At 41.5% G+C, this 20221-nt stretch overlaps 1 protein-coding gene across 7 annotated transcripts in view; it reads left to right on the top strand.

Annotated features, from left to right (window-relative positions):
- The window catches only part of ap3b2 (adaptor related protein complex 3 subunit beta 2), a 232821-nt gene that overhangs the window by 112435 nt on the left and 100165 nt on the right, over positions 1-20221 (top strand). For all 7 annotated transcript variants that reach the window (XM_072553206.1, XM_072553202.1, XM_072553204.1 and 4 more), the window contains 2 exons: positions 17850-18032; positions 19817-19993. In XM_072553206.1, coding sequence (XP_072409307.1) covers positions 17850-18032; positions 19817-19993 — 360 coding nt within the window. The remainder of the gene's footprint in view (positions 1-17849; positions 18033-19816; positions 19994-20221) is intronic.

Raw genomic sequence — 20221 nt, 5'->3', positions numbered from 1 at the left:
AAGAAACAGAAAGAGAAAAAGAAATGAAACTGTTTGAACTTTGATTAAAAGCAAAGGAAATAGAAAAATTGGGAAGAAAGGAAGAAAGAGAAAGTTTGAACTTCATAAGCTGGCACTTAGGCAGGAAGGGCAGCTTAAAAGGATGGAGATGAAGGCTGAAGGGAACCTTAGTGAGGAAGAGAGTGAGGATGAGCAAACCCATCATAGCCAAAGGCCTGGTGGGGATCTGTTGAAAGCATTGCCTAAATTTGATGAGAAGGATGTAGTAATCTTTTTCATCTCATCAGAGAAGGTGGCTTAAATAAATGAAATGGCCAGTGACCATGTGGAGTTTTTTTGATCCAAACAGAACTTACAGGTAGAGCTAATGAGGTCTTTGCATTACTATCAGAGAGTTATGTAGGGCATATGAGGAGGTGAAGAAAGCCATTTAAAATGCACATGAGCTTGTGCCAGAAACCTACAGATAATGTTTCAGAAAACTAAGAAGGGACCCTGGTCAAACCTATATTGAGCTTGAAAGGGTCAAAGTAATTTTGAGAGATGGATAAGTGCATTAAAAATAGAGCAAACCTATGATGCTCTTAGAGAAACAATTATTTTAGAGGAGTTCAAAAATTCACTTCCTGAGGTAGTGCAAACTTGTTAAAACAGTTAAAACAGCAAAGTTAGCAGCTGAAATGTCTGATGATTGAGTTGGTTGATAAGTCAAAGTTTGGCTTCCAACATTAATTTCAATCCATGAGGGATGGACTTTCGGGAAAAGAGAAATCCTCACATGGTAAGGGAAAAGTAGATCTCAATAAAGATCATAAGGATAACTTACCACAGGGAAAAGGAAACCCATGTAGGGGAAAGAGAAGTTAAAAAGCTCCGGTCATAGAATCATACGGATATACAGCATGGAAACAGACCCAATAGTCCAACTCATCCATGTCTATCAGATATCCCAACCTAATCTATTCCCATATGCCCTTGGCCCATATCCCTCGAAACCCTTCCTATTCATTTACCCATCCAGATGCCTTTTAAATGCTGTAATTGTACCAGCCTCCACCACCTCCTCTGGCAGCTTATTCCATACACGCACCATACTCTGTGTGAAAAAGTTGCCCCTTAGGTCCCTTTTATATCTTTCTCCTTTCATCCTAACCCTCAACCTCGAGTTTGGGATACCGCCACCCCAGGGAAAAGACCTTGTCTATTCATCCCATCCATGTCCCTCATGATTTTATGATCCTCGATAACATCACCCCTCAGCCTCTGACGCTCCTGGGAAAACAACCCTGGCCTCTTCAGCCTCTCCGTATAGCTCAAATCCTCCCAACCTGGTAACATCCTTGTAAATCTTTTCTGAACCCTTTCAATATCCTTCCGATAAGAAGGAGACCAGAATTGCACACAATATTCCAAAAGTGGCCTAACCAATCTCCTGTACAGCTGCAGCATGACCTCCCAACTCCTATACTTAGTCTCTGACCAATAAAGGAAAACATACTAAATGCCTCCTTCACTATCCTGTCAAACTGAAACTCTACTTTCAAGGAACTACGATCCTGCATTCCAAGGTCTCTTTGTTCAGCAACACTCCTCAGCACTTTACCATTAAGTCCTGCTCTGATTTGCTTTTCCAAAATGCAGCACCTCGCGTTTGTCTAAATTAAACTCCCATCTGTCACTTCTCAGCCCATTGGCCCATCTGATCAAGCTCCCCTTGTACTCTGAGGTAATCTTCTTCACTGTCCATGACACCTCCAATTTTGGTGTCATCTGCAAATTTACTAACCATTCTTACAATGTTCACATCCAAGTCATTTATATAAAAGACGAAAAACAGTGGACCCAATACCGAGCCTTATTGCACTTCACTGGTCACAAATCTCCAGTCTGAAAAACAACCCTCCAACACCACCCTCTGTCTTCTACCTTTAAGCCAGTTCTGTATCCAAATGGCTAATTATTCCTGTATTCCATGAGATCTAACCTTGTTAACCAGTCTCCCATGAGGAACCATGTCGAACGCCTTACTGAAGTCCATATGGATCACATCCACCATTCTGCTCTCATCAATCTTCTTTGTTACTTCTTCAAAAAACTCAATCAAGTTCATGAAACATGATTTCCCACGCACAAAGCACAATCAGCCCTTGCCTTTCCAAATACATGTACATCCTGTTCCTCAAGATTCCCTCCAACAACCTGCCCACCAGTGATGTCAAGCTCACTGGTCCATAGTTCCCTTGGTTTTCTTACCCCCCTTAATAGTGGCACCATGTTAGCCAACCTCCAGTATTCTGGCACTTCACCTGTGACTATCAATGATACAAATATCTCAGCAAGGGGCACAGCAATCATTTCCCTAGCTTCCCACTGAGTTCTAGCATATACCTGATACCTGGGGATTTATCCACCTTTATGCAGTTTAAGAATCCAGCACCACCTCCTCTGCAATGAAGACATTTTTAAGATGTCACCATCTATTTCCCCACATTCTATATCTTCCATGTCCTTCTCCACAGTAAACACTGATGCAAAATACTTGTTTAATATCTCCCCATCTCCTGCGGTTCCACACGTAGGCTGCCTTGCTGATCGTTGAGGTACCCCATTCTCTCCCTGGATACACTTTTGTCTTTAATGTATTTATAAAATCACTTAGGATTCTCCTTAACCCTATTTGCCAAAGCTATTTCATGTCCCCTTGTCACCTTCCTGATTTCCTTCTTAAATATACTCCTACTGCCTTTATACTCTTATAAGGGTTCACTCAATCTCTCCTGTCTATACCTGACAGATGCTTCCTTCTTTAATTTAACCAAAGCCTCGATTTCTCTCATCATCCAGCTTTCCCTACACATACCAGCCTTTCCTTTCACCCTAACAGGAATAATGTGTTCCTGGAAAAGCGCAGCAGGTCAGGTAGTATCCAAGGAGCAGGAGAATCGACGTTTTGGGCATAAGCCCTTCTTCAGCCCTTGAAGAAGGGCTTATGCCCGAAACGTCGATTCTCCTGCTTCCTTGGATGCTACCTGACCTGCTGCGCTTTTCCAGCAACACATTTTTCAACTCTGATCTCCAGCATCTGCAGTCCTCACTTTCCCCTAACAGGAATATACTGTCTCTGGACTCTTGCTACTTCATTTTTGAAGGCTTCCCATTTTTCAGCCGTCCCTTTACCTGTGAACATCTGCCCCCGGTCAGCTTTTGAAAGCTGTTGCCCTCCAGAACTAGAGGTCATTGGTCTAGGGTGAGAAGGGAAAGATATAAAAGAGACCTAAGGGGCAACTTTTTCACACAGAGGGTGGTATGGGTATGGAATGAGCTGCCAGAGGAAGTGGTGGAGGCTGGTACAATTGCAACATTTAAGAGGCATTTGGATTGGTGTTTGAATAGGAAGGGTTGGAGGGATATGGGCCAGGTGCTGGCAGATGGGACTAGATTGGGTTGGGATATCTGGTCGGCATGGATGGGTTGGACCAAAGGGTCTGTTTCCATGCTGTACATCTCTATGACTCTAATACAGTTTAAAATTGGCCTTCCACCTATTTAGAACTTAAATTTTACATCCGGTCTATCTTTTTCATCACTATTATTAAAACTAATAGTATTATGGTTGTTCGCCCCAAAGTGCTCCCCCACTGACACCTCAGTCACTTTCCCTGCCTTATTTCCCATGACTAGGTCAAGTTTTGCACCTCCTGTAGTAGGTACATCCACATACTGAATCAGAAAATTTTTCTTATGCACTCTTAACAAATTCTTCTCCATCTAAACCCTTAACACTATGGCAGTCCCAGTCTATGTTTGGAAAGTCAAACGTCTGTACCATAACTACCGTATTATTCTTACAGATAACTGAAATCTCCTTACAAATTTGTTTCTCAATTTCCCACTGACTATTAGGGGGTTTATAATGCAATCCCAATGAGGTGGTCATCCTTTTCTTATTTCTCAGTTCCACCCAAATAACTTCCCTGGATGTATTCCCAGGTGTATGGGTGGCAGGGTGGCACAGTGGTTAGCACTGCTGCCTCATAGCGCCAGAGACCTGGGTTCAATTCCCACCTCAGGCGACTCTCTGTGTAGAGTTTGCACATTCTCCCCGTGACTGCGTGGGTTTCCTCCGGGTGCTCTGGTTTCCTCCCACAGTCCAAAAATGTGCAAATCAGGTGGATTGGTCATGCTAAATTGCCCATAGTGTTAGGTATAGGAGAATGGGTCTGGGTGGGTTGTGGGTCGGTGTGGACTTGTTGGGCTGAAGGGCCTGTTTCCAACTGTAAGTAATCTAATCTAATATATCCTCCCTAAGTACGGAGGTAATGCTCTCCCTTATCAAAAACATCACTGCCCCTTCTCTCTTGCCTCCCTTTCTATCCTTCTTTTGCATTTGTATCCTGGAATATTAAGCTGCCAGTCCTGTCCATTCCTGAGCCATGTTTCTGTACTTGCTATGATATCCCAGTCCCATGTTCCTAACCATACCCAGAGTTTATCTGCTTTCCCTGTTAGGCCTCTTGCAATGAAGTAAATGCAGTTTAATTTATCAGTCCTACCTTGTTCTCTGCTTTGTTGCTGCCTGCTCTGACTGTTTGACTTGCTCCTCTTCCCAACTATATCAGTCTCAGATTGATGTCTTGCCTCATTATTTCCCTGCTCCCCCACCCCCAGCACCATCTTACTGGTTTAAATCCTCCCAAACAGCTCTAGCAAATCTCCCTGCCCATATATTAGTCCCCTTCCAAATCAGGTGTAATCCGTCTTTATAGATACAGGTCACTTCTACCCCAGAAGAGATTCCAATGATCTGAAAATGTGAACCATTCTCCCCTGCACCAGCTCCTCAGCCATGCATTAATCTGCTCTATCCTCCTATTCTGACCCTCACTACTTCATAGCATCAGAAGTAATACAGATATTACTACCGTCTAGGACCTCCTTTTTAAATTCCTGCCTAACTTTCTATATTCTCCCTTTAGAATCTCATTCTTTTCCTGTTTGTTTCACTGCAATAAAGTAGGCCACATGAAATCACAGTGTTGGCGGGTGAGGAAAAGCACTTGGAAGACAGATGTAAGGAAACAGGATAAGCCAGTGAATTTTGTTGGAGTGGTAATGCAAAGCACAGTGGAGGCTAGAAAGTTGCAGCAGAATGTACAACCTGGTCGGGGGTTGGTTAAACAGTAAGTGCTTGATCTTCTTAAACCATTTATTTGCAAAGGTAAAGTTTACTCACATAGGCCAGGAGCAGCAGGTAAAGAGGTTACAATATTAAGAGATGTAGGATCCTCTCAATCTTTAATGTTGAAAGATGAGGACCTATGTACCTCCAAAGGAGTATTGCCAGGAAAAAAGCGAGTAACTGAAATTTATGGTGAGATAAGGAGTGCTCAGTTATGTAGAGTGAGTTTAGATTGTCCAATGAAAAGTGGAAAAGTGCTGGTGGAGGAATACAATTTGTCGTTGTTAATGATATAGCTGGTGCACAGGAAGGAGTGCTGTCAACTATGGTTGAAAAGTCAGTGGAAAATCAGGCAACTGAGGTATTACAAGAAGCATACCCTGGCATTTTTCCTGACTGTGTAGTAATGAGGTCACAAAGTCAATAGTTGAAACAGGAGAGATCAAAGAGTCCAGATAAGAAAGATGAAGTGGAATTATCAGAGGGCCTGTTTGATCAATTGGTTGAGACAAATTAGGAGCAGAAGGATGACAAAGTAGACAACTTCACTTCAGAGAAATTAATTCAATTACAGCAAAAATTGAAGCAATTGTATCAAAAGATATACATGAGAGTAGAACCTGAGTGCATCCCTGAGTGCTACTATCTTAAAAATAATGTGTTAATAAGAAAATGGAGACCATCACATATTCAGGCAGCTGAGAAATGGGCAGAAGTTCATCAAGTCATATTGCCAGTGGGTTAAAGAAAGGAGGCATTGTGAATAGTGCACAAGCTACCACTAGGGGGTAATTTAGGGGTAAGAAAAACTCAAGCTAAAATACAAAAACATTTTTACTGGCCTGGACTGCACAACGATGTTGTTGAATTTTGCTAGACGTGTCATACATGTCAGGTCATTCAAAAACCACAGGCAGTAATAAAACCCATACCTTTTAATACTCATTCCTGCATTTCAGGAACCTTTTCCAAGAGCCTTAATTGATTGTATAGGACACCTACCTAAAACAAAACGTGGGAATCAATATTTGTTAACAATTATGGATGTATCCACTAATTTCCAGAGGCCATTCCATTCTGCAATATCATAGCTAAAAGGATTGTAGAAGAATTACTCAAGTCTTTCACTAGATACGTACTATCCACAGAGATACAGTCAGATCAAGGGTCAAACTTTATATCAAAATTTTTCAAGGAAGTTATGGACAGTTTAGGAATAAAACAATTCAAATCCACTGCATATCGTCCACAGTTGCAGGGAGCACTAGAAAGGTGGCATCAGATATTCAAGACCATGTTGCGGGCTTATAGTCAAGATTATCCAGATGATTGGGATAAAGGAATTCTGTTTGTACTTTTTGCCATCAGAGATACACCAAATGAATTGACCAAATTCCGTCCAAGTTAAAGAGGGGTTGGGTGATCAGCAGAGGTTCTTAAAGTTTCCAGAATAAGTAATAGGATAGAGAACATTGAAATGGCCAGGAACCTAACTTCAGTAAAAAAGGGATAACTATGAGATGGGGAGCGGTCAATTCAGGATTGAGGGTGTTGTACTTAAATGCACACAATATTTAGAGATCAGCAAACTCAACAAGAGAAGCAGCGTGGATCTTGCAGCTGCTGCTGGATTGCAGGCTTAGTTAAAGATTTATTATAGTTCTTTCAAAAGTTATTATAGTCATTATAGTTTAATAATGTAAGATTTCTATTCATTAGCATTCTATAAGACCATAAGACATAGGAGTGAAAGTAAGTCCATTCAGTCTATCTAGTCCACTTTGGGGCGGCACAGCGGTACAGTGGTTAGCACTGCTGCCTCACAGTGCCGGAAACCCGGGTTCAATTCCCGCCTCAGGCGACTGACTATGTGGAGTTTGTACGTTCTCCCGTGTCTGTGTGGGTTTCCTCCGGGTGCTCCGGTTTCCTCCTACAGTCCAAAGATGTGCAGGTCAGGTGAATTGGCCATGCTAAATTGCCCGTAGTGTTAGGTAAGGGGTAAATGTAGGGGTATGGGTGGGTTGTGCTTCGGCGGGTCGGTGTGGACTTGTTGGGCTGAAGGGCCTGTTTCCACACTGTAATGTAATCTAATCTAATCACCATTTAATCATGACTGATGAGCATTTCAACTTCACTTACCCACACTCCTCCTGTAGCCCTTAATTCCTTGCGAGATCAAGAATTTATCAATCTCTGCCTTGAAGAATTTAATGTCCCGGCCTCTACTGCGCTCCATGGCAATGAGTTCCACAGGCCCACCACTCTCTGGCTGAAGAAATGTCTCCTCATTTCTGTTCTAAATTGACCCCCTCTCATTCTAAGGCTGTGCCCACGGGTCCTAGTCTCCCCACCTAATGGAAACAACTTCCCAGAATCCACCCTTTCCAAGCCATCCGTTATCTTATAAGTTTCTATTAGATCTCCCCTCAACCTTCTAAACTCTAATGAATACAATCCCAGGATCCTCAGCTGTTCATTGTATGTTAGGCCTACCATTCCAGGTATCATCAATGTGACTCTCCGCTGGACACGGTCCAGTGCCAGTATGTCCTTCCTGAGGTGTGGGGCCCAAAGTTGGACACAGTATTTTAAATCGGGCCTAACTAGAGCCCACCTAACTTTGTATCATCAGCAAACTTCACCTAAATGCCCCCAGTCCCTTCATCCATATCACTTATATATACAGTGAACAGCTGCAAGCCCAACACTGAACCTTGCGGGACACCACTTGTCACCGGTTGCCATTCCGCAGAAGAACCTTTTATTCCAACTCTCTGCCTTCTGTCAGACAGCCAATCCTCAATCCATGCCAGTAGCTCACCTCGAACACCATGGGCCCTCACCTGTACTCAGCAGCCTCCCGTGAAGCACCTTATCAAAGGCCTTTTGGAAGTCGAGGTAGATAACATCCACTGGGTTTCCCTGGTCTAACGTACTTGTTGCCTCTTCAAAGAGTTCTAACAGGTTTGTCAGGCAGGACCTCCCCTTATTAAATCCATGCTGACTTGTTCAAATCCGACCCTGCACTTCCAAGAATTTAGAAATCTCATCCTTACCAATGGATTCTAGAAATTTACAAACAACCAAGGTTAGGCTGATTGGCCTATAATTTTCCATCTTTTGTCTTGATCCTTTCTTGAATAAGAGAGTTACAACAGCAATTTTCCAAACACCTGGGACTTTCCCTGCCTCCACTGACTTTTGAAAGATCACAGTCATTGCCTCTGCTATTTCCTCAGCCACCTCCCTCAGAACTCTAGGATGTAGCCCAACAGGGCCAGGAGATTTATCAATTTTTAGATCTTTTAGCTTTGCTAGCACTTTCTCTTTTGTAATGGCTATCATACTTAACCCTGCCCCCGACTCTCCTTAATTGTTAGTATATTACTCATGTCTTTCACTGTGAAGACTGACACAAAATACTTATTAAGTTCTTCAGCTATTTCCTTATCTCCCAGCACTAGCCTTCCTGCATCAATTTGGAGCGGCCCAATGTCTACTTTGCCTTTCGTTTGTTTCTGATGTATTGAAAGAAACTTTTGCTATCATTTCTAATATTACTAACTAGCCTACCTTCATATTTCCTTCCTTATTTCTCTCTTTGTTGCCCTCTGTTTTTTGTAGTCTTCCCAATCTTCTGATTTCCCAGTGCTCCTGGCCACTTTATAGGCTCTCTCTTTTTCTTTGATACATTTCCTGACTTCCTTTGTCAGCAATGGCTGTCTGATTACCGCTCTCCACCACCTCCCCCCCCCCCCACCCCCCCCGCCCCCCCACCCCTCTCCTCGACCTCCCACCCCTCCCCCTGACCTCAGATAATCTTTCTTTTCTTTGGGATGATTCTCTATACTGTGTCCTCAATTACACCCAAAAACTCCTGCCATTATTGCTCTACTGTCTTCCTGGCTAGGCTCTGCTTTCAGGTGATTTTCATCAGTTCCTCTCTCATGCCCCTGTAATTACCTTTATTTAACTGTAACACTATTACAACCGATTTTGCCTTCTCTCTTTCCAATTGCAGACTGATCTCTACCATATTATGATCGCTGCCTCCTAGGTGTTCCCTTTAAGATCTTTTATAAAGTCTGGCTCATTACATAGCACTAAGTCCAGAATAGCCTGCTCCCTTGTGGGCTCCATCAAAAGCTGATCCAAAAAAGCCATCCTGTAAGCAATCCATGAATTCACTTTCTTTGGATCCACCAGCAACATTATTCACCCAATCCACCTGCATATTGAAGTCCCCCATGATCACCATGACCTTGCCTTTCTGACATGCTCTATCTATTTCCCGGTACATCTTGCACTCTGGTCCTGACCATTGTTAGGAGGTCTATGCATAATTCCCCTTATGGTTTTTCGCCTTTATGGCTCCTCAACTCCACCCACACAACCTCCACATCATTCGACCGTATGCCATTCAGTGCCATGGATTTAATTTCATTCTCAACTAACAAGGCAACCCTACCCCCAAAAAACCCCCAAAAATTGCAATTTTTAAAAAATGAGCTTTACAGGGTATACAGTAAACAGCTGAATTTTGTTATTCTAAATTCAGAGGTTTAAAAAATCTATATATGTTTTAGAAGGTTTTTTTTACATTGCAGAGCGTCTTTTTTTTAACCAAAAAACAAAAGTTTTTAGTAAGGAGTTGTGTTTTCATTCTGGAGAGACCTCCATGTGGTCGGCTGTTGAGAAGGAATTTATTGATGAGGAGTCATTTTTTTTCTTCAGTTATTCAGCAAGTGGTTGATTTTATTTAAGTTTTATGGTTTATATCCCTAATGTATTCAATTTTAACATTATTTTCTGTCGGTTATAGAAAGTAGCTTATTTTGTATATAAGGCATTATTGAAACATCCTTTTTGTGGCTTAATATTATTAAAGGCATATATGAAATATAGCGTGAGATGGCTAGTAGATTTAGGAACGTTATTATGCAGCAGCATCAGTCAGATAGATGGGTGACTGTCGGGAAAGGTAAGAAGGTAGTTCAAAAGTCTCTGATGGCTATTCCTCTGACAAATGGATATTCTGTTTTTGGAACTGTAGAACGGGATAGTCTCTCTGATGAAAATGGACGGGGCAGTCAGTTATTGGACACTTGGGATAATTCTTGTGTTAGACAGTGTTTGACAAGATTTAGTAGAATTATCAGGGACTCTCCTGTCAGGAGCATAGACAGGAGATTCTATGGCAGTTATCATAAATTTAGGATGGTTTGTTACTTTCCTGATGCTAGGATTAAGGATGTCTCTTAACATTTCATGCATATTGTTAAAGGTGAGATTGAGAAGCCAGTAATTATTGTACACATTGGTCGGAATGACATTTTCAGGGAAAAGACTAAAGCAGTACAGAGTGAATTTATGAGATTAGGAAGCAGATTAAAACTTGAACCTCAAAAGTAGTAATCTCTAGTTTTCTCCTGGTGCCAAACTCAAATGAGGGAAAGAATAAAAGGACAAAGGAGATAAATCAATGGCTGAAGAGATGGTGTAATGTTCAGGGTTCTTGAATCATTGAGATTTCTGCTTGAAGAGGATGGGTTTCACCTGTACTGGAAAGGGACCAATATCCTAGCAGGGAGATTTGCTAACTCTATTAAGGGAGACTGTAAAACTATTAGAGAGAAGGGGTGAAGGGATCCTAAGTAGGAAAGTAAATAGAAAGATACAGAAGAATGGGTTTAAATCTGAAAAGACGTTAAAGAGACAAATCATAGAATGGAGTAACTCTGAAGATTTGAACTGCATTTATTTCAATGCAAGGGGTCTTACAGGTAAGGCTGGTGAACTCAGCACATTTGGGAATGTGGGATTGGGACATCATAGCTATTACAGAAACTTGACTGAGGGATAGACAGAACCGGCAGCTCAAATGTTTCTAGTTTCAGATGCTGTGGGCAGGTTAGAAAAAGAGGCAAAGATGAGGGAGAAGTGGCATTTTTGATGAAGGAAAGTATGACTTCAGTAACTCAAGAAGATATTTCTGAAAAATCATTGTGAAGATGTGGGTTGAAATTAGAAATAAAAGGGAATGATCACCTTCATTGGTTTGTACTGCAGACCTGCCAATAATCAGAGGGAAATAGAGGAACAAATATGGAGCGAGGTCTCAGATATATGTAAGAATAATAAGGTTTAATAGGTGATTTTAATTTTACAAATATTGACTGAGACTACCATAGTGTTAAAAGTTTGGGTGGTGAAGAATTTAAGTGCATTCAGGAAAATTCCCTCTCAATATGTAAATGTTCCTACTAGAGAATGAGAAATATGTTACCTTTTCTTGGGTAATAAGATAGAGCACACACACATGCATGCATGCACACACATCTCAGTGTATTGGGTGAATTTGCAGTTACAGATTTGTATTTGAAGATACATTCTATTTTGTTCAAAAAGCACACAATCTTTAGACAGTCAATCCATGTGACATTATATAAATTCCTACTTTGGAAGTAGAACCAGTCTGACTCAAGTTTGGGGTGCAGACAGACTCTAACCTCACACCTTTAATGCATTATCTGAGCTGAGATATCACCATTTTTTAAAATAAAACTTTAAATTATCTTGAGACTGTGACTGGAAAGAAGTTCTGGGATTTACATATTAATCAATCGAAATTTGCATCCCCATTCTAAGTGATTAAAGACTGAACAGCAATCTTGGTTTGTTCAATACATCGCATCAATTGTATGACACTTTGATCTTTTACTATAAATTCTGTGTCCTATGATCCTGCCCAATAGCCACCTGACAAAGGAGCAGCACTCCGAAAGCTTGTACTTCTAAATAAACCTATTGGACTATAACCTAATGTTGTGTGGTTTTTAGTTTTGTCCACCCCAGTCCAACACTGACAGCTCCACATCAGTAGGGGCACACTTTGGGTCCAGTGATCGTAATTCTATTTGTTTTAAACTAGTTATGGAGAAGGACAAACCTTCTATAAAAAAATTAAGTTTTAATTGGAGTAAGGCAAAATTAAATGATATGAGACAGCTTTCAAAAGTTGGTTGGAGTAGACTGTTTGCAGGTAAAAGGACTTCTCACAAGTGGGAGGCATTCAAGAATGTGATGATGAAAGTTCAGAGGCATTTTGTTCCTGTTAGAGTGAAGAATAAGGCTAGTAAGATTAAGGAACAATGGGTGAATAAAGAGAGAGGTTCTTGTTAAGAATAAAAGAGAACCTTACTTTAGATGTAGACAATGTGGTTCAATTGAATCTCTTAATCAATGTAAAGATTGTGGGGCAATCTTAAAAGAGAAATCAGGAAGGTAAAGAGGGGACATGAGATAACAGATAAGATTACGGATAATCTGAAGACATTCTGCAAATACATTAAGAGCAAGAGGGTAACGAGAGAGAGGGTAGGGCCTCTTAACAATCAAGGATGTCGTCTTTGTGTTGAACCCCAGGAGTTGGGTGAGATACTAAATGAATAGCTCACATCAGTTTTTACTCTGTAGAAAGAAATAGAGTCTGGAGAATGCAGAAAAATAAACTTGGATATTTTAAAAATAGTTCACATTATGGAAGAGTAAGTTTGGGAGGTCTTATAGAATATAAAGGTGGATACATCTCCAGGACCTGATCAATTAAGGACAAAGGGTAACTAGGGAGAGAATAGGGCCCCACAAAGATCAGCAAGGAGGCTTTTGTGTGGAGCCGCAGGAGATGGGGCAGATACTAAATGAGTATTTTGCATCAGTATTTACTGTGGAAAAGGACATGGAAGATATAGAATGTAGGGAAATAGATGGTGACATCTTGAAAAATGTCTATATTACAGAGGAGGAAGTGCTGGATGTCTTGAAATGCACATAAGTGGATAAATCCCCAGGATCTGATTAGGTGTACCCTAAACTCTTTGGGAAGCTAGGGAAGTGATTGCTGGGCTCCTTACTGAGATTTGTTTCACTGGTAATCACAGGTGAGGCACCGGAAGGCTGGAGGTTGGCTAACGTGGTGCCACTGTTTAAGAAGGGTGGTAAGGACAAGATAGGGAACTATAGACCAGTGAGCCTTACATCGGTGATGGGCATGTTGTTGGAGGGAATCCTGAGGGACAGGATGTACATGTATTTGGAAAAGCAAGGATTGATTAGAGATAGTCAACATGGCTTTATGCGTGGGAAATCATGTTTCACAAACTTGACTGAATTTTTTGAAGAAGTAACAAAGAGGGCAGAGCGGTAGACGTGATCTATATGGACTTAGTAAGGCCTTCGACAAGGTTCCCCAAGGGAGACTGGTGAGCAAGGTTAGATCTCATGGAATACAGAGAGAACTAGCCATTTGGATACAGAACTGGCTCGAAGGTAGAAGACAGAGGGTGGTGGTGGAGGGTTGTTTTTCAGACTGGAGGCCTGTGACCAGTGGAGTGCCACAAGGATCGGTGCTGGATCCACTACTTTTCATCATTTATATAAATGATTTGGATGTGAGCATAAAAGGTACAGTTAGTAAGTTTGCTGATGACACCAAAATTGGAGGTGTCGTGGACAGCGAAGAAGGTTAACTCCGATTACAACAGGATCTTGATCAGATGGGCCAATGGACTGAGAAGTGGCAGATGGAGTTTAATTTAGATAAATATGAGGTGCTGCATTTTGGGAAAGCCAATCTTAGCAGGACTTATACACTTAATGGTAAGGTCTTAGGGAGTGTTGCTGAACAAAGAGTCCTTGGAGTGCAGGTTCATAGCTCTTTGAAAGTGGAGTCGCAGGTAGATAGGATAGTGAAGAAGGCATTTGGTATGCTTTCCTTTATTGGTTAGAGTATTGAGTACAGGAATTAGGAGGTCATATTGCAGCTGTACAGGATGTTGGTTAGGCCACTGTTGGAATATTGCGTGCAATTCTGGTCTCCTTCCAATCGGAAAGATGTTGTGAAACCTGAAAGGATTCAGAAAAGATTTACAAAAATGTTGCCAGGGTTGGAGGATTTGAGCTATAGGGAGAGGCTGAATAGGCTAGGGCTGTTTTCCATGGAGTGTTGGAGGATGAGGGGTGACTTTATAGAGGTTTATAAAATCATGAGTGGCATGGATAGGATAAATAGACAAAGTCTTTTCCCTCGGGTCGGGGAGTCCAGAACTAGAGGGCATTGGTGTAGGGTGAGAGGGGAAAGATATAAAAGAGACCTAAGAGACAGCGTTTTTACTCAGTAGGTGGTACCAGTATGGAATGAACTGCCAGAGGAAGTGGTGGAGGCTAGTACAATTGCAACATTTAAAAGGCAGTTGGATGGGTATATGAATAGGGAGAGTTTGGAGGGATATGGGCTGGGTGCTGGCAGGTGGGACTAGATTGGGTTGGAATATCTGGTCGGCATGGATGAGTTGGACCGAAGGGTCTGTTTCCGTGCTGTACATCTCTATGACTCTCTAACTCTAATGTATCCCAGAACATTGTGGGAAGTAAGAGAAGAAATTACGAGACCCCTTGCAGAAATAGTGGCATTATCTATAACTACAGGTGAAGTGCCTGATGACTGGAGGGTGGCTAATGTTGTACCTTTGTTTTAAAAAGGTTGTGAGGAGAAACAGGGGGACTATTAACCTGTGAAACTGACTTTGGTTGTGGGCAAAGTGTTGGAGGTGATTATAAAAGATAGGATTTATGGACATTTAGAGAGGCAAAAATTGATTAGGGATCGTCAGCATGGGTTTTATGCGAGGTAGAGTAATTCGTAAAGTTATGCCATATGAGTTTCAGGCTGAGCTTGATAATGGATGCCTGTGACCAGTAGTGTTCCACAGGTACAGGTTATGGGTCCTCTTTTCTTTGTCATTTTTATAATTGATTCGTATGAGAAGTTTGAAGGCATGGTTAGTAAGTTTGCAAACGACACAAAAATTGATGGCATTGTAGACAGTGAAGACGGTTTTCTAAGATTACAAAGGGATCTTGATCAAATAGATTAATGGGCTGAAAAATAGCAGATGGAGTTCAATCTGGATAAATGCAAGGTATTGCATTTTGGTACAATAAACAAGCATAAGGCTTACACAATTAATAGTAGGGTCTTGGGTAGTGTTATAGAACAAGGGGACCTAGAGTTGCAGGTACATAATTCTTTGAAGTTTGCATCACATATAGACAGGTTGGTTCAAAAGGTGGTTGGCACGCTTGCCTTCAGTACTCAGTCCTTTGAGGATAGGAGTTGGGAAGTCATGTTAAGGTTATACAGGACATTGGTGAGGCCTCTTCTAGAATACTGTGTCCAGATCAGGTCACCCAGTGATAAGAAAGATATTATCAAGTTGGAGAGGGTTCAGAAGAGATTTACTGGAATGTTGCCAGATATGGAAGGTTTGGGTTATAAAGAAAGGCTGGATACGCTGGGAGTTTTCTTAACTGGAGCATAAGAGGTTGAAAAACGATTTGATAGAAGTTTATAAAATAATGAGAGGTATAGAAAGAGTTAATGGTACTTGTTTTTTCCCTAGGATGGGGGATTTCAAGATCAGGGATACTTTTTTAAGGTGAGAGGCGAGAGATTGAAAAAAGGCGTAAGAGGCACTTTTTTTACACAGAGGGTAGTTCACATGTGAAATGAACTTCCTGAGGAAATGGTGGATGTGGATACAATTACAACATTTAAAAGATAGATACATTAATAGGAGAGTTTTGGAGGGATATAGACCAGGTGCAGATGGATGGGACTAGTTTAGTTTGGGGTCATGTTCGGCGTGGACTGTTGGACTGAAGTGTCTGTTTCTATGCTGTGTGACTCTACGTAAAACAAGGAAAATGAGCTTGTAAAGCAAATTGAAATTGAAGCTATGATGTGTGTTTCACAGAGATGTGGCTACAAGGGTATCAGGGTGAGGAATTAAATATCCAAGGATATACATTCTATCAAAAGGAAGGCAGATAGGCAGAGGGGATGGAGTTGCCTTGTTAGTAAGAAATGAAATTAAATTGATAGCAAGAATGATACAGACTCAGAAGGCATAGAATCTGTGTGGGTAGAGTTGAGCTACTGCAGGGAAAAAAGGGCGCTGATGGGAGTTCTGTTCAGGTCTCCTAACAGTAGTCAAGATGTGGGGCAGAAAATAAATCTGGAGATAGAAAAGGCATGTAATAAAGGCACTATTGCAATACTCATGTGAGACTTCAGTATGCAGGCGGACTGGGAAAATCAGGTTTGTAGCAGATCTTAAGAAAAGGAATTCATAGAATACCCATGAGATTTTTGTTTGGAGCAGCTTGTGGTATAGCACGAGAGAACAGGCAATTCTCAATTTGGTGTTGTGTAATGAGGTAGACTTGATTAGGGAGCTTAAGATGAAAGCATCCTTGGAGGGTAATGACCATAATATGATAGAATTTACCCTGCAGTTTGAGAGTGAGAAGCTGTAGTCAGATGTAATGTTATTACAATTGAGTAAAGGTAACTCCAAAGACATGAGGGAAGAGCTGGCCAGAATTGGAAAGGGAGTCTAGCAGAGAAGACAGAGGAGCAGCAATGGAAGGAGATTCTAGGAGTAATTCAAGAGGCACAGCAAAAATGCATCTCAAGGAGGAAGAAGCATACTAAGGGGAGAATGAGGCAAAACTGGCTGACAGGGGAAGTCTGGGGCAACATAGAAGCAAAAGAAAAAGCATACAATGTGGTGAAGATTAGAGGGAAGCCATAAGATTGGGAAGCCTTTAAAAACCAGCAGAGGATAACTAAAAAAACAATAATGGGGGGAAAGATGAAATATGAAAGTAAGATAGCTAGTAATATAAAAGAAGATTGCAAGAGTTCTTTAGATATATAAAAGGTAAGAGTGGACATTGGAATATGAGGCTTGAGAAATAGTATGGAGAACAAAGAGAGAGTGCTGGAACTGAATAGGTATTTTACATCAGTTTTCATTTGGAGTAGTGCAAGCAGTTTTGCTCCTTGTATCTAAAGAAGGATGTGCTGGTCTTGGAAGAGTCCAGAGGATGTTTACAAGTATGATTCTGGTGATTAAGCTCTTGTCATAGAGGAGTGGTTGAGAACCCTGGGTCTGACCTTGTTGCAGTTTAGAAGGATGAGGGGAGTGTCTGCTTGAAAATTACAGAATACTGAAAGGCCTGTAGATGTAGGGAAAATGTTTCCACTAATAGGAATGACCAGGACCCTAATGCACAGTTTCAAAGTAAGGGGGTGACCCTTTAGAACTGAGATGAGGAGGAATTTCTTCAACCAGAAGGTGGTGAATCTGTTAAACTCATTCTTGCAGAAGGCTGTGGAGACCAAATCATTGAGTATATTTAAGACAGAGAAAGGTAGGTTCTTGATTGTCAAGGGAATCAATGGTTATGGGAGACGGCAGGAGAATAGGGTTGCAAAATATATCAGCCATTATTGAGTAGTGGAGCAGACTTGATGGGCTAAATAACCTAATTCTGCTCCTATGCCTTATGGTCTTACAGTCAGATTTTTAATTAATAATGGGTTGAAGGGGTGTAGAGAGTGGGCAGGAATGTGGAGTTGAGGCTGAGATGAGATAAGCCATGACCATATCAAGTAATGGAGCAGACTCAAGGGGCTGAATTGGGTACTCCTGCTCCTAATTCTTATATATTTATGTTCTTATGTCTTGCCAGTGGCATCTCCATTGGCGCAAGAAGTCAAATTACTTGCTCATACTCAATTGCCTCACTCCTGTCTGTCTGCTAGTTGGTTGCAGGAAGTGTGGTGATGGCCTTCGAAGAAGTTTGCCCTGAGAGGATTGATCTGATCCACAAGAACTATCGGAAACTCTGCAACCTTTTGATTGATGTGGAGGAATGGGGACAAGTTGTCATCATCAATATGCTCACACGCTATGCACGGACCCAGTTCCTCAACCCTAACCAGAACGTAAGTGTACAGTGCCCCCATCTGGCCTGCCCCTCCCCTTCCCATTACACACCTTCCCAGTTTACTGTCCTTATACTTTATAAGGTGTTACCATTGCAAGTTATTTCCCAGGATCTCTACCAACACACTTTGGTCCTTGTTTTGGACAAGTTTGGCATATCAATTTCCAAAACAGTTAATTAGGTAGAAGCAGGCCATTTGACCACGTGATCTGAGCCCCCTCCTGGTCAACTTACCATTTCTTTCTATTCCATTCTGACTTCTGTGTTTATTGGCTTTTCCTTTGAATGTATTGATGCCATTTTACCCCATCCTTCCTTAATGCCCTGAGTTAGATATTTTCATCACTGCTGTCAACTCACACCAGGTCCCATTTCCTAATCAGCTTTGTTCTTTGTTGACCTTTACTGACTCCAGGTGTGGCAATACCTTGATTTTTAAATTCCAATCACCGTTTTCAATTCCTCCGTGGCCTCGCTCCTTACCTCTATGATTTTGTCTAACCCTGTAACGCTGAAAAATACCTCTGCGCTTTCAATTCTGGCCTCTTGAGTATCCCTCATTTTAATAACCTTCTCTCCCAAAAATATACTCAATTCATAACATTGTAAAAGTATGACATTACAAAGAATAAAGCAGATCCACTTCTTTCAGCGAAGTACTTGGCACTCTATGGTGCCTCATCACATATAAAATTACATGTTATAAGTATAATTTATATTTAATGTCAAACATTTTTTGATGGATACTACCAAGGAGTTTTAGATGATTTCCAGTTTCTTGGTGAAGTATTACAGGAGAGTCTACCACAGCTGCTCCAGACTTTGGCGCAACTTGAGCACATATTCCTGGACCTTGGAATGTTCCAACCTGTAACATTCAGACACTGGCAGTTCTTTGGACTGGAAGATTAGCATGTTTCAAGCAGATCAAAGAACATATCTCACTGAGTTAATGTTGGTCTAGCTGAAGTTGATATTTATCTCAGTTTATGTTCTTATTTCACAAAACACCACTGCATTGCTTATGACCTGCTTGAATGACAGTCTCTTCCCCACCAGTGTGAGGAAGGGCAGAGTGTGCAGGAAGGATCTGACAGAGAGGGCTGTTCTCACCACGAGCTGGATTTTGGTATTTATGGTGGTGAGGAATTCGGTCAAATGGCTTGGGCGGTCTGTTGAGGGAACCAGCTAACAGGATCCACCATCTTTTCAGACAGGATCTTGAGGACATTATGTGCTGACCACTATGTGATGGACTTGTGGTCAAAGGTGTTTTTCTTCAGCAACTGTTCACAAGGAATTCTGTGGCGATGTGGCTAGATCAATCCTTCACATCACGGGGGTCAAGTAGATGCCAGCAGTGGCATCTGTGTTTCTAACTGCTCTACCATTGGCAGCCATGCATCCAGTTTTCGAGGCTCCAAGCAGAGGATATTCCACCCTAAACCTCCCTATCTCTTTTAAACTTTAAAACACTTGCTAAAACCTACCACTTTGACCAATCTTTGGTCATTCCCCCTAATAACTTGGTGTCAAATTTTGTTTCATAGGATTTCTGTTAGGGGCCTTGGAAAGATGTAGTACTTTGAAAATTCTGTATTAATACATATTATTGATGGAGCCAGCATGCTTCAGGGGAAGCTGGATAGACTGAGTGATCTTCATAAATGTTTGTGTAAAATTTAGTTCTTTGCCTAGCTCCCCTGTATAAATCATCAGTTTGTTACCTGGCTTCCCAATGGATTATAACAGTGCCATTTGTTCCCTGGTCACTGTGGGCAGGAATCTTTATTGGAGGAAAACCCAGAAAAAGCATTTTATGGATCTGATGAGGAGGAATCCAAGCAAGGGGAAATGGATGCAGCTGTGCTTCCAAAACGGAAACCGTATGTCATGGATCCTGACCATCGTCTACTGCTTCGCAACACCAAACCTCTTCTCCAGAGCCGGAATGCTGCGGTAAGCTGTAGCATTTTGGGGCGGCTCCCCGTGCCTAAGGGGTGCAAATGTGCCTTTAATATGGAAATACTGCCAGCAAGCTACAAACGTCAGGCTGAGATGGTGGTGTTTTGATAATGTGTCTGAACCGGTAAACTAGAGACTCAGGCTAATGTTGTGATGACGTGAGTTCAAATTCCACCACAGTAGCTGGTGGAATTTAAATTTTATTATTAAAATATAGCTTTC

Source organism: Chiloscyllium punctatum, chromosome 33 (genome assembly GCF_047496795.1).
Source record: "Chiloscyllium punctatum isolate Juve2018m chromosome 33, sChiPun1.3, whole genome shotgun sequence".
NCBI classification, from domain to species: domain Eukaryota; kingdom Metazoa; phylum Chordata; class Chondrichthyes; order Orectolobiformes; family Hemiscylliidae; genus Chiloscyllium; species Chiloscyllium punctatum.
Note: the sequence above shows the minus strand (reverse complement) of the source record. Positions and strands in the feature narration are given on the sequence as shown.